The following is a 13,546-nucleotide window of genomic DNA, read 5'->3' as shown; positions in this document are numbered from 1 at the left end:
TTGGTGCCGCAACTCATAGTACCCATGGGAATCAAAGCGAGAATGTAGACCGTCACTACACCTCTACACGATCAGCTATTAGAGTAAGGCAAGTCAATTCAAAGAATCTCTAAGCAAAGAAAAGAAAAAAAGGTGCATGTTCTTTAGGGCTCGAGCGCACCCCGTGGCACAAGGCCTAAGCAATGGGGAGACGTCTTGATGGACAAATGATGCACTAGCACTCCAGTTTTACACGCTAAACATGACTAAAATAAGACATGGTAAACTTGCATATATGGAGTGAGAATAACATCACATACAAAAAATTTAGAAGTTTCAAATGTACATGAAAAAATATGCTAGAAATTGTTCAGTTGCTATTTGACATCGAATTTGGATCACCGTGTTTCTTAACATCTAGGTAGGCATTTCGATCCAATTTTTTTGGATACTTTAATGTTCGTCAACTTGTAAGATCACAAGGAAAAACGACTTAAGAATAAGGTTCAGTAATTTCATCATGAACGTGTCAATCATGAATATCTATGCGTCTCAGCTGATGGCAGAAAGCCTACAAGACTCCACTTAAATATTATTCTTAGCGGCCATTAACGGACACCAAAGTCCACGTCCTTGGCCCTTTCACTCTGCCCACGTGAACTGGACCATAGTTCTTATCATCTCCAAAGTAGCCAAAGCAGAAAGCAAGCGAGGAAATGCTACATGTATTGAAAGAAGCATTCTCCTGGTCAATAGGTGCATGATTTTGTTCATTCATTAAGCAAACACACGTACCCCACATTTTCTTGCCTTCTTCCAACCTGGCTCCATTTCATTGCATGTGACGCAGCTGTCTCGCGAGAAATCACGGTTCGTCCCTTGTGCAAACCAAAGCTTTAGCATGAAGTTGAAAATTTACACATAAAAGATTTGCCGGAGGCCCCAAGAAAACTCTATTAGAAAAGCTAGACCAGCATGCCCTCCAGTAACATTTGTCTCAAATAGCATCAACAATGAGCACCAAAATGGGAAGGCACATTCAAAAAGATTGTTAACATAAAATGGTTAGACTTCGTATTCACAGATAATTACAGAAGAACAGCCTACAAGTACCAAAAATTAGGTTATGCAGGGGTCTTTCGCCCGACATATGAGCCAAGAGCACTACTGTCGCCAGTCGACTCCATTCTGCCCAGCACTAAAGTTAGGCCTTGCGTAAATTGTATTCCCTGCCGGCGATACGTTACTGAAATGACAAGGTGGCGTGGCCGATCCATTTGGTGGAACCATCGTGTGCGGCGAACCCTGATACGCATAAGGATGCGCCCATGCCTGCCCTACCTGCCATGGAGAACCCGGGCTAAGCACCGTACCTGCCATTTGAGATGGCATGGACCTTGACGGTGGCATTGCCAATGGCAATGGCGCTAGGGGCGGGGGGCGCATCGCAGATGGTAGTGTGGGCGGCAGCAGAGGTTGCTGCCGCTGCTGTTGATAACCTTGCATCAACTGTCGCTTATTTGCTTGTGGCCCGCAATCTACTTGGGGCCGCCACTCAGGGATATCGTCATCATCGTTCCAAGGTTGAACCTCGGGACCAAAACCTGACATAGGCTGAGAACTCACGGACACAGGGGCCACACGGAAGTTACTGCCAGGGCCGCCACCTTGTCCTTGTCCATATTTGTATACCAGTTCTCTCATTTGCTCAGCAGGTAGGGGTATTCCCAGCGGCCGAGGCGGAGTGGCCCTAGCTATAGCAGGCGCAACAGAACGTGGACCAGCCAGAGGTTTAGATCCCCTAGTGAAGTCGAACTCTGGCAGGTCATCTACATCCCGGCCGGCTGCCGCAGCTGATGCCGGGCCAAAGCCAGGTGGTATATCATCAATGTCATCATCATCAGCAGGTGCAGCAGAAGGGAGAGGTCCCGAAGGGATCGCATTTCCCACATGGGTGGGGTGGTGTATGTCTCTATCCTGCCTCCTAGAAGAAGAATGCTTCTTTGAACCTGGTCTGTGATGGTTGTGTGAGCTTGATTTTGGTGATATGGTGGTTACATGAGTCTTTCTCCATATAATAATACCAATCAGGCCTTCAACAATGTCCTTTAGTGGATCGAGGTAATCGGCTGGCATATGTCTTCCCAGCATTTCCATCATCTTCCCGTGAAGTGGACACAAGTACAGCTCCACAGCTGGCGCAGGCTCTGCAAAACCAACCCTTTCGTCTTCGATATACGACTCTGAAACCTGTGGGAAAATGATAAATTCAGGAATATTTCTTGGGCTGGGACAAGAAAGAAAGACTGAACAAGCACGAAAATCAGTCACCTCTCGCAGCCTCAGTAAGCCATCTTCTGATGATCCCTCCTTCCAGCAGAACAATGAAACCTAACAAAGAGACGTCACTTGTAGCACATCAAAAAGATAACACAGTCTACAGGGGAAAAAAAAAAAACAACCTGCGAGGCTCTAAAGCAACTGAATTATATGGCAAACAGCATTAAGAACCACTACCTGGCACTCATCGAATAAAGAAAATATAACTACGAACGCTCTTAACTTCCTTTTTGGAAGCCCATAGTTATTATGCTTAGTGCCTATAATGTATCTTTTGTCAAAAAGATCCTTCTACTTCCAGCATTACAGCAGCTCCTAGGCAAACAGCAGAGAGTGCCAATTTGATGGTGTCCAAAAGTCAAAGAAAACACATCCATCTGCGAGTCGACTAACTTCAGAAAGAGGATTTCTTGACGATGCAACACATACACGCCCAGCTTGCTTTTCCATTGTCCCCAACCTCTCTTATGGTAAACGTGGGGCATGCTCGTGCCATCGTATTCGCATGAATTGCATTAATCTGTAGGCACGTCATGCTTAGCTACGCGGACATATAGTAAACCTATGAAAGGTGCAACATGACTGCAAACGTTGATGTCATACAGCGCTTCAGAGACCAGATTATGAAGCGGAAGCTTCCAAAATATCTTACTCGTGAGAGAGAGAGAGAGCGCTCTAGTGCTCTGTAGCACCAAGGCCTAAGGCCTTACTTTTTTGAAGTGCCACGACATCGAGACGCTAACAGACCAATTGACGGCCCTCTTTTTTCTTTTGTTTTTTCCCTTGTGAGGAGTTTTCCTTTTTCCTTCTTTTCTGATGACTCGATGCATTGAAGTAATTCAAACTGAACCACACCCCATGGGACTCCACGAAGTACTGCAACGTATTGCAAGCTTGATCACCATGCATACTGCATTTCCTATAGCATGAACACTATCTAAACTCGCATGGATATTCGAGAAAAAGCACAACCATTGATCAAGTGCCGTGTTCAGATGGCAAGTTTTGATTTATGTCGGAAAGAGGAACATCATCCTCAAGTAGCAAAATTTGATTTTGTCAAAGGAGGAGATGAGCTTGCAAAAGGGCAAGACAAGAAAAAAATACAGATAACGCAATACTTTCTCAAAGGTTCTTTTGCACACGAAGATGGCTGCCCTTTAAAGCTATAGCATCTTTACATTTATCTGGGAGATTCTCCCTGACATTAGAATCCATTTAGGAAAGTCTTGCAAGTTTATGTCTAGGCCCAATTGACATTCTTTCTTAATGAAATAATTTGTGCCATGTAAAGGACTCCTGCCAGTCGCCAACAACCAGCCATGAGTTCCAAATGAAACAACTTCTATATGGTAGAAGATGGCACAGGGAACATCCAATATTCTGAGAAGGGTCTTTATGTCAAATGCATTTCCCAAGGCAAAAATGAACAAGGACAGAAAATTAATGAACCACCTAGAATTTCATACAGAACCATAGTTAACGAGATGAGAGACAATTAACCCAATATGCTACATACAAGAACTTTTGACAAGCGAACAACTAGTGCCACGATAATTAAGCATAGCCCAATGAGAGACCATAAACAAGCAAATCAACAAGCTTTTTATACAAGGAAATCAAATGCAAAAACAAAGGAAAGGGGAATACCATGATCGCACGGCTCCGTGAATGGCGGAGCTCCTGAAGGAACTTTTCAAATGCATCTACTCTAACTCTACCCTTAATCTCAAGAAAGCTTGGCCAGTCTTCTGTTGCTGTTTTTTCACCACTGAACCAGACGATCAAATAGTTATCAAGCGAGAATTACAAATATAGATAGAGAGTCGGACTTGACATGATTAAAACCATTTTGAAATTTATTCTATTTTCAGGAGGTGAAGTTACTATTTCTATTTCACTTTATGCACTAATCCAGGTACTTATATACAAATAGAAAACTTGCTACATGTGCAAGTGATAGCAAGAACATACTCTAACAGGCAATATACCATGTTGAGAACTGCAACCACGATATCAAAGAGGGAAAAGACCAATCAAATGAAAAGAAGGAATGCAAACAACGCAGGATGAGATCCATGTCCTCCCCAGTGCAACCCATGCTTGGAATATCGTCAGATAGGTCAGCCTTGACCAAGACACATGGGGAAAAGTTGTACTCTTAAAGTAATACCCAGGTTACAATTCATCCAAACACAGTCAGCTTGTCAAACGGTATAAAAGTCATAGTTATTTGAAAACTTACAAGCTCAAGCTGAAATGAGAGCTCAAATCACAGGCAAAATAATGTGTTTCCCCCGATGAGTTACCCACATCTGCTCTAACCTTAGGTGAGACTGGACAAGGAAACACGTAACTGATTTTACGTAACAAGGAAGAACGGTGATAGTGTGATAATGAAACCGTTCGTGTAATGCACGTTTGCTCTAACCTTCGGTAACACCAGATAAGGAAATAGAGACGGCAGGATTGCAAATTCAGGACACAATTATTGGGAAAGACCCAATTTCTACCGCAACATGGCAAAGGCTTAATTTGTACATCAACATATGACACAAAAGTAATCTCAATGGAGCATGATGCATTATTATAGACATAATTTCGTACAAAAGAGAAAACAACAGGAAAAACACAGAGCCCACCGGAGACAAAACCACTCACCCTTTTAAGTATGCTGAAATATCGGCTGTAGCAGATATATTTAGCTGCACAACTCCTTCCCAAACCTGCTCACCGTGAGAACCACCAGCAACTTGCTGTGCTGAAAGCAATTTGGACTTGTCAGCAGGTCCCAAGGTGTCCACCTCCATAAGTTTAGTACCATCATTGTCAGGATTATCCAGGCTATTAGCAAGGTTTTTCAAGCTATTTGATTCACTTGACCGAGATCCCAAATTGTCCAAGTTATTTCCATTAGGGCTGGATACACGTTCTTCAGAATGCAATGATAAATTCTCAAACGGTTCAGATTCCAAAGATCCGACAAATTCATCTAGAGAAACAATTGGCGGAAGAAATTCATTGTCCCTCAATTCCTCCACAGTAAACTCTATAAAATCACTAGACTTTTTAGTGGACCCATTACTTGGTTCATCTTTCGAGTCAGTTTTCTCAGCTCCCAGTGCTCCGTCTGGTTTTTCAGGGTTATCAGATTTGGAGATTTCAGCCTTTCCAGTATTGCTAGCTTTAGGAGGAGCCTTAGAAAGTAATGTACCACCAATACCAACTTCCACGGAAATATTGTCATCCCGTTCAACTTCAACCTGGAACTCTCCCTTATGAGTCTTCTTAACTAAACGTCTGATATCAACATCTGAATCAGGTAATACCACCATTTGTGCAAGTTCTTCAGCTTTAGCTATCCTCCACTGAGAAAGCTCCTTTGAGGCAAGATCCTCTGCTGTCATAGTACATAGACGGTTGGGTGCAATTTCACCCGACATTACACGCTCCCTCAGTTCTGGATTGTTACGATCTTTTAAATTAAACAAAAGTGATCGAGCTCTTTCCTTATATTTTTTATTGACACCTCCAAATAATTTGAATAGTTCCGTTTCAATGTTCACTGCTAGTGTTTGTGGACAGTTATTTGCAAACTCAGGAATGCTTCCAACATTGCTATCATGTTCAAGTTTTGGTCTCTTTGATTCACGATGTACCTCTGACTCAGCAGTGTCTGAGTCACCATTGGGGCAACTGGCAACTAAATGCCCACTTTCGATTTCATTTCTACTGCTTGAGACAGTGCCATTAGAGCTGATGGGAACCATCCGAAATTCCTGCCCATCAATATGTGAAATTTTCACTGAACCATTAGGAAGCTCATTATTCCAACTTCCTTGTATTAAACTTTTTCCCTCACCCAGCTTCTGATCCAAGTCTCGGAGTTCACCAGTTGGAACTTCAGTAGGCCTTTCTGAAGCAAGATTGTCAAGGGGTAATGCAGCAGAAGTAGGATTAACATCTTCAGACAGAGGAACCTTGTGTGGGATGTCCTGATTCTCTGAATTATCTATATTTGTTCTCAACTTGCCAGAATTCTGAGAAACCAAGGATAATGCTGCAGCCAAAGATTCTCTCAATTTGGACCTGACAGATTCAAATGACTCCGGCACACCCTTTGGGGATGGCTCCATTGATGTGTTTACAGCTGTAATTGTATCCAGAGAAAGTTTCTGCAGAACATGAATCACGAAGAGTAAGTTTCCTTTGCAAGCCTTAAGATACTGAGTGATTGTTCCTAAGGAATACAAATCACTAGAAGAAAGTGGAGAATGAAGGCAACACTTGCATAGCGCAAAACAAAAAAAAAAAACATGAAGAAAGAAAAGCATTAAAGTCCCATTTGAAAACCCAAATATAGACAGATTCGTCCAGTGATCAAAGCACATTTTGTGATCTGATGTGAGTGTTAACTGAATTAGAATTTAGAACTCAACATCAAGATGTTATCCACTCGATCCAAGCCAGTCTGCACTTGATTTACCAGTGTTGTACGATACGTATGATAGATACGTATCTTTTACAAAATACGATACGATACGTATCTTTTACAAAATACGATACGATACATGCCCCGTATCGTACGATACTGGCAGATTTCCAAAAATGGGGGCTGGAACCCCCCTTTTCAAGTTTTTTTATAAAAACTTGGCCCTTCTTCATTTAACCTAGAGATTGTGCCGCCGTGGAAGGAAATTATCGATTTCCATCGTTAAATCATCAATTTTAAAAATGAAATCATCGATTAAACCATGGATTTGTGCGTGGGTGGCTGATTCTCGTTGGGAGGAAAGAAGTTTTTTTAAATCGTGAAGATGAAAATGAAGAAGAAGATGGAGATGAGGATGAGAATGAATATGATGAAGATTATGAATGAGAGTCGAGAGTGATTTCATTTTATATGTATTGACATTGAACATTTGCACAATTTCATTATCATCTTGTGATGTAATACATAACATCTAAAACTTATTTTTTGATCTGGTATCTCATAGACTTATGGACCTTATGACTTATAAATCTATGTGTTTTTTATGAAGAACATATTATTCTTGTTTTTTACTGATTTTTTATTATTTTTTTGAATTTTTTCTTATTTTTTCTGATTTATTAAAAAAAACGATACGATTACGATACGTTACGATATTTTACGATACAGGGTATCTTAAATCCAGACCGATACCGCTGACGATACGCTTTTTACAACATTGTGATTTACAATTGTTTGACCAAGGAAATTCTATAGCTCCTTATTTATAAGTAAACTAGAGACTAGGAGCAGCACTTTTGGTCACTGCATTTTCTGTAATTGTCCTTTTCAAGTGCAGGGATTCATGGCAACAGCAAACACAAAGGAATGTGGTCCCTAGATTAATCTCAAATGTAATCTTGCTTCAGCCATTAGCCAAACAATGATAAATGCAATTGCAACATGAATCTTGTGGCTATGAATTTAAAATATGTCTTGTAATTCCCTTCCTTTTCTCCTAGGGAAGAGAGAAACTCTTCACATTGAAGCTATCGGCCTTTGACAAGTGCAGCCTTGATGCTCAATGGATTTCATTTTATTTGTTTTTCATTACTTTATTAAGAATCTTTTCACAAACAGTTCATCTGGAGTCCAATCCTGTAGAATATGTTTATCTGTACCACTTCATCAAAACTAGATTATCACACAAGAGAACAATAAGGTTGTTCAGCCTCCTCTCGTTATGTTTTTAGATATTACCAACCAACCAGTTTAATTAGAAGTACATCCTTACCATGCACTCTTTGAACCCACAAGGATGGGCAGAAAATGGGTTTTTGAACCTACATTGGGCAAATCCATAGGAGTTCATTTATCCACCAACGACTCCTCACTACAAAGGAAAAGACTAAAAAGATTGATTCCTTCTACAAGACCGCACTCTGCAGTCTTGTTTATAGCTACAAAGTAAAAAGGCTTTCACAAAAATGAGAAATTTGAACCACTTATATTCTAATACAGCAACCTACTTCAAACAAAGAAGAATTAAATACTAATAAAAAAATTAGCCAAACTAAACATAGAAAGATTACCATTGAACTTTGAAACACAATTTAGAAACTACTAAAATCCCATTCAACTAACACACCATACCCTCTAAAAGCAGGAAAAGAGCATAGCAATTCCTAAGCTAAGCATTGCTATGCCGTCTTGTGACACATATAGGAAGTAAATCCTAACTTTTTCCACTGCACTTTTGAAGTTACTTCTAATTTGACTATTCAACTGGCACATTCTTTGTTTACTTATGTTTCTACTTCAGTATAGTTCATTGACCAGATTATTTCAGTACATTGTGTTTACACCTTCCTTAACTTTGTGATCAGTCCCTATCTCTAGAAAGAACAGCATGCTTTTCAGAAACACATTTTTTCCTTTTCAGTACATCGAGTAAAAAAATAAGCAGTATCAAAATTAACCCTTTTACACATATACTCGGTCTTTCCTATTGTTAAGGATAATATAGGACATAAGTAATGAACAATTTCTCCACGTTAACGGTGTAAAAGCTTTACATAACACCTCCATTCCAATTCATGTGCAGCCTATATTGCTGTCGATCCTTTAATTTTCTTTGAAAACCTATCTCAGCTTATTGACAACAAAAACCCAGAATAGTTGTCACTTAGTAATCCTCCAGCAGTTATCCGGAACACAGCAGCTGGACAACCATGATCATCATCAGTACCAGCCCTAAGTAAAGAGCCACACATGTTGAGCACCAATATTTCTGAATCATCAACGTTATCGTCCATCATCAAGTCTTATCCATCTAAGAATTGCTGAATCACGTACCAAAAGTCTAACCAAGCTTACATCTCACCCAGGAGAGTGTCAAGCAACTTTGGCATAACACAGGAGTACGCCGTAGGCTCTCAATCAAATTTACAAAGGCTACTGGAGAAAGAACTAATAGAACAAGAAAGCAATAATCTACTGGTAAACAATCTCCACATAAGGTGAAACAATAAACCCTATACTTATTGATACTCAGTCAAACAGATACCACCACTGCATGCTCGAACAAATCGTTCGAAGTAAATGCCAGAAACGCAAATCGAAGGTAAGCACTAAGCAACTAATCAGTGCGAATAACGAAATGACCGAATCTTTCATGCATGCATCAAACCATTCCAGACCAAAAAAGAAGAAACAACGAATCTTTCACCAAAGAAACCTGTGACGACCAAACTTGGCAACCATACATGCTGAAATCTCAAGACTCAAATTGACAAAATTCCTCCACAACCGAAGAAAGGACCAACCTTTCACAGCAATTTCCAGAAATTAAAAGCTACCAACATCAGACAAACCTCTTGAACACAAGAATAGTGCAAATGCAAACTCGAGGAAAAAAACAACAAAAAAGACTAGGGTTTTTGAACTGAAGGAACAAACCCAGGGTACAAGAACGGATTAAAAGATTGATTACCTGAGGAGAAAATCAGTTGCCTCAAGAAGGACGGACGATTTCCTGTCGCACAAAGCACGAATTTAGCAGAAACCCTAACTGGTGGTGGCTGTGGATCTTTCGGCCACTCGCCGCGACCTCCTTGAGGAAAACGAAAACCTCGGGGAAGGAAAAAAGTGGAAATGACAAAAGAAGAAAAATGGAAGGGCGATAAGAGATTTTATAAGATGGCCACTGTTTTTAGGGTGACGACAATACCCCTAATCCTCTAGATCTTTCGGTTTTACCATTGACCTAAACGGGTCAGATGGCTCTTGGATATTGGATGTGTCAAAATGGCAGCTTGAGACTCGAAAACTTTCTTCCTTTTCTTTTTGTTGAAATGGTCAAAGAAGGTTCTTAGAACACTGTGCTAGTGTACCTCTTACCAAGCCCTTCCTTCAAAGTTTTTTCAAGAGGCCTAATGAAGATCAGTTCCATCTCTATGAGTGTTAATCTTTTAAACAGTAAACAATGGATATATGATCCTCTAGTTGAGGGGTTTTTTTTGTCCCCACCTAAATCTTCAAAAAGCCATTAACTCTAAAAACGAAAAACGGGGAAAAGGCGAAGGCTTCAACCCTCTTCTGTATCTTCCTTTTCCCTCTAAGTCAAAAATTTCCTTCACTCCACCAAGTCAAAAAGTTCCTTTTCACTCAACTTTTTTGCTTGGGTACGTTTGTTTTGTAACGTAAATTATAGAATTCTTTATCACCACTCCACCCCTCCATTTGGTAAGATTTTGTTATCCTAAGTTTGTATTTCTTTAGTTAATAATTTGAATATACTGATGTTAATATAAAAAAAAAACCATCAAAACTTCACATTTATTTCGAAGTATTTCCAGGATTGAGGGGCTGTTTCGTAACTTTAGAGTGCTTGTCTCATAATTCTAGATCTCACATACTTGTATCTCTATGTACCTAAAAGCATTATGAGTTTAAATTTAAAAAAAATAAAAGCGAATGAAATCTAAATCCTGCATTCATTTCAAAAAGAGAATCTGTTATCTATATTTCATGTCAAAATATGAAAAGAGGATGTCGCTTATGGACCAGTTCTTACACAGAACAGGCAAACCTGGAAATATTTTTCTGTTCCTTTCCGACCCCCAGGGACGGACAAACAATTGATTTTTTGTATCTAATGTATTCGAAACTGATTCATGAATCATTTAGTCGTCACTGGATTAGCAGCCTGCCTGATCCCATTCAATTTCTGATCTTAACAGGACAGCATGAAGCCACCAACGTGTTGATTTCACGAATCATCTTTGCTGCTGAATATGATATTATTGTTATTGATGGATTGGCAACTGAAATAATTCTGCTCTAGGAGAGATTACTTGCTCACAGAGGCTATTGGACTGAACTGGGTGTTGGGGAAAGTCCGAGATCAAGCAATTAGCAGCAGAGAAACACCTTCCATCAACCAATATCAGCAATGAAAGTTTGAGTAAGCCGCCGAAAGTTGAGATTGCCTCCTTGATATATAGAATCACTTGCAGAGCTGTCTTGAATTTGATGGGTCTTGCTGTAAACGGGGACTGTACAAGCGTCAAGGGTCGAGGTTGCCGGAACTTGCAGTCTCGCCGGCATGAGGAACTCCAGTGAACTGCACGTGAGTTTTCAAAGCGACAACCTTTTTGGTGATTCTATCTCATGCGGCCAACTTCTCTTCTCAGTCCCCACCTGTTTCAGAGTTTCCTAAATTCAATTGTTTTAAATTTCCCAAACATATTTAAATCACCCATCTTAATTCTTAAGTAATCTCCAAAATATTACATACATGAGAGATACATGCCCTTTTCACTGTCGCCATAAAAGTACCAGTCCACCAAACTCTGATTTTGAGTATATAGGATTATTCTAAGATTGGTTATGGGCCCATGCTTCTTTGATTGTGTTGATTATATGTTTCAGGTGAACAGGGGTTAACAACCACCGCCTGAAAAAAAAGATCCTCCTTCCTTTCCTCCTCCACCCCAAATTCCTCCCTGCCGGCAAAATCCTGACTGCATCAAGAACTTTGGTGGGGAATGGTACACCCTTTAATGAATACCATGATCATACCATTTGCTTTCTCAAGCAAGTAGCACCTATGAGAGTCAAACTGACGAACGTGTCACCTTGTTAATGTTTTATTTACTGTAAATTTGATGAACATGCTCCACTTATTTTAATAAGTTGAGCCACAATAAAGGCAGAAAGAAAGACTGTTCAACGTGCCAACTTCCATGCATCCTTCTTTACCTTTCTATCCGTATCTTCCTTAACTATAAACCCATAAAACCCAAAAGAGTTGGATATGATTCAGGAAGTTTCAAGTATAAGCTAAATCTGAACCGTTTAAGCTTTGATTCTTTGGGCTTTTGTACGTCATCATTCTACTGAACCTTTCATAACAAAGGTGTGAACAAATTTAATGCCAACGATAATAAACGGTATTGTTTTCAATGTGTTATTTGACTCTTTCCGTCTTCTAAAAGATTCTACTGCTCTTCAAATTTTCGCTTCGTGTTAAATTCATGGCTAAGTTATCACCATGCACGTCCTTCCTATATTTTACATAATGAAAGGTTTGAACGCGCAGCAAATTCGGGTTTGAAGTTGAACCCTGTTTGAATCCAATATTCATGAACCAGCATTCCAATTGAAACTTTTTCACTGAATCAGATAGTGACTGCAAATGAAATTAGATATAAGTTATCCATCTCCAATGGCGGACCCACACTAGAGCCATAAGTGGGAACACACCCATCCTATCCAAGAAATCTTTACCCAAGTTGGCAAGTATATCCGCTCCATATTTTTCTTTGTGCACGTCTTTTTTCTTCAAGCCTCTCTCTCTCTCTCTCTCTATAGTTAAGGCGAGATCCATGGTTTTAACAAACACATGATGTCAATTCCACGCATAAATTCTTGCGGGAAACCCCGCACTTTTTTCATCTTCCTCCTCCCTTTCTTCTTTCTACTTTACCAATTACTGGGCTTAGTCATTCTTCCACTTCAGTCAATTTGTAGCAAACCGCAGCAAGATTAAAAACAGGGTTGTGAATTTTTCAGAGAAATCGACAGGAGCACATCTTCTCTAGGTCTCTCTGAATCCCTTCTTCCCTGGGTTTCAGAGAAACCCTTGTCGGAAACCCTCGACAAGGGTTTCAGAGAAACCCTCATCAACGAGGGTCTCTCTGAAACCTTTGCTGAGGGTTTCAGAGAAACCGTTCTGGACACAAAGAGAGAGAGGGAGAGCGAGAGAGAGAGAGAGAGAGAGAGAGAGAGAGAGAGAGAGAGAGACTCACCATCGTCACGAACAACCCCGCGCCATGGCTTCGAGCTTTCGTCCATTCGAGCTTGCTCCGGTCGGTGAGAGAGAAAGTGAGAGATGTTTCGATGATATCAAAAAAAAGTTTTTGAAAACCTAAGTTAAATCAGCCCTGGATCTAAGATCCGGGGCTACAAACGCTACCTTATCATTTAAACCTTTTGGATTCCGGTTGGGTAATTAACTAGTTAACACTAATACAAGCGGGTTACTTTGCTTCTTATTCACTGATGAAGTTATTTGATTTTTTCTGAATTGTGAAATAAAATTCTGCAAAATTTTAAGTCTTATTAATCGGTAATAATTCAGAATGATTCAATTTTCTATTCAAAATCCGGTTCAATTTAAAGCCTATTTAATTAACGTTCTTCTCGTTGATACTAAACAATGGACACATCACTTACCCACAAAGACAAAAACAA

At 40.1% G+C, this 13,546-nt stretch overlaps 1 protein-coding gene across 1 annotated transcript; it reads right to left on the bottom strand.

The window, feature by feature from the left end:
• Positions 1-908: 908 nt before the first annotated feature.
• On the bottom strand, positions 909-9,949 carry LOC116256101 (uncharacterized). Its single transcript, XM_031632285.2, has 5 exons — positions 9,783-9,949; positions 4,981-6,494; positions 3,970-4,090; positions 2,311-2,370; positions 909-2,229 (listed from the first exon to the last, which is right to left on the bottom strand). The coding sequence occupies exons 2-5, from the start codon at positions 6,453-6,455 to the stop codon at positions 1,144-1,146; spliced, it is 2,742 nt and encodes a 913-aa protein (XP_031488145.1). The 5' UTR covers positions 6,456-6,494; positions 9,783-9,949; the 3' UTR covers positions 909-1,143.
• Between the last annotated feature and the right edge of the window lie 3,597 nt (positions 9,950-13,546).

This window comes from Nymphaea colorata, chromosome 6 (genome assembly GCF_008831285.2).
Source record: "Nymphaea colorata isolate Beijing-Zhang1983 chromosome 6, ASM883128v2, whole genome shotgun sequence".
In the NCBI taxonomy this organism is placed as follows: Eukaryota; Viridiplantae; Streptophyta; class Magnoliopsida; order Nymphaeales; family Nymphaeaceae; genus Nymphaea; species Nymphaea colorata.
The sequence above is the reverse complement of the archived record's forward strand: the minus strand, read 5'-3'. Positions and strand labels throughout refer to the sequence as shown.

Excerpts from the sequence above, each read along its gene's own strand:
- LOC116256101 (XM_031632285.2), bottom strand. The coding sequence starts at position 6,455 with ATGGAGCCATCCCCAAAGGGTGTGCCGGAGTCATTTGAATCTGTCAGG. Across the intron at positions 4,091-4,980 it reads ATTTCAGCATACTTAAAAGG|TGGTGAAAAAACAGCAACAG; the intron begins GTGAGTGGTTTT and ends CGTCTGGTTCAG. Across the intron at positions 2,371-3,969 it reads CACGGAGCCGTGCGATCATG|GTTTCATTGTTCTGCTGGAA; the intron begins GTATTCCCCTTT and ends TCTCTTTGTTAG.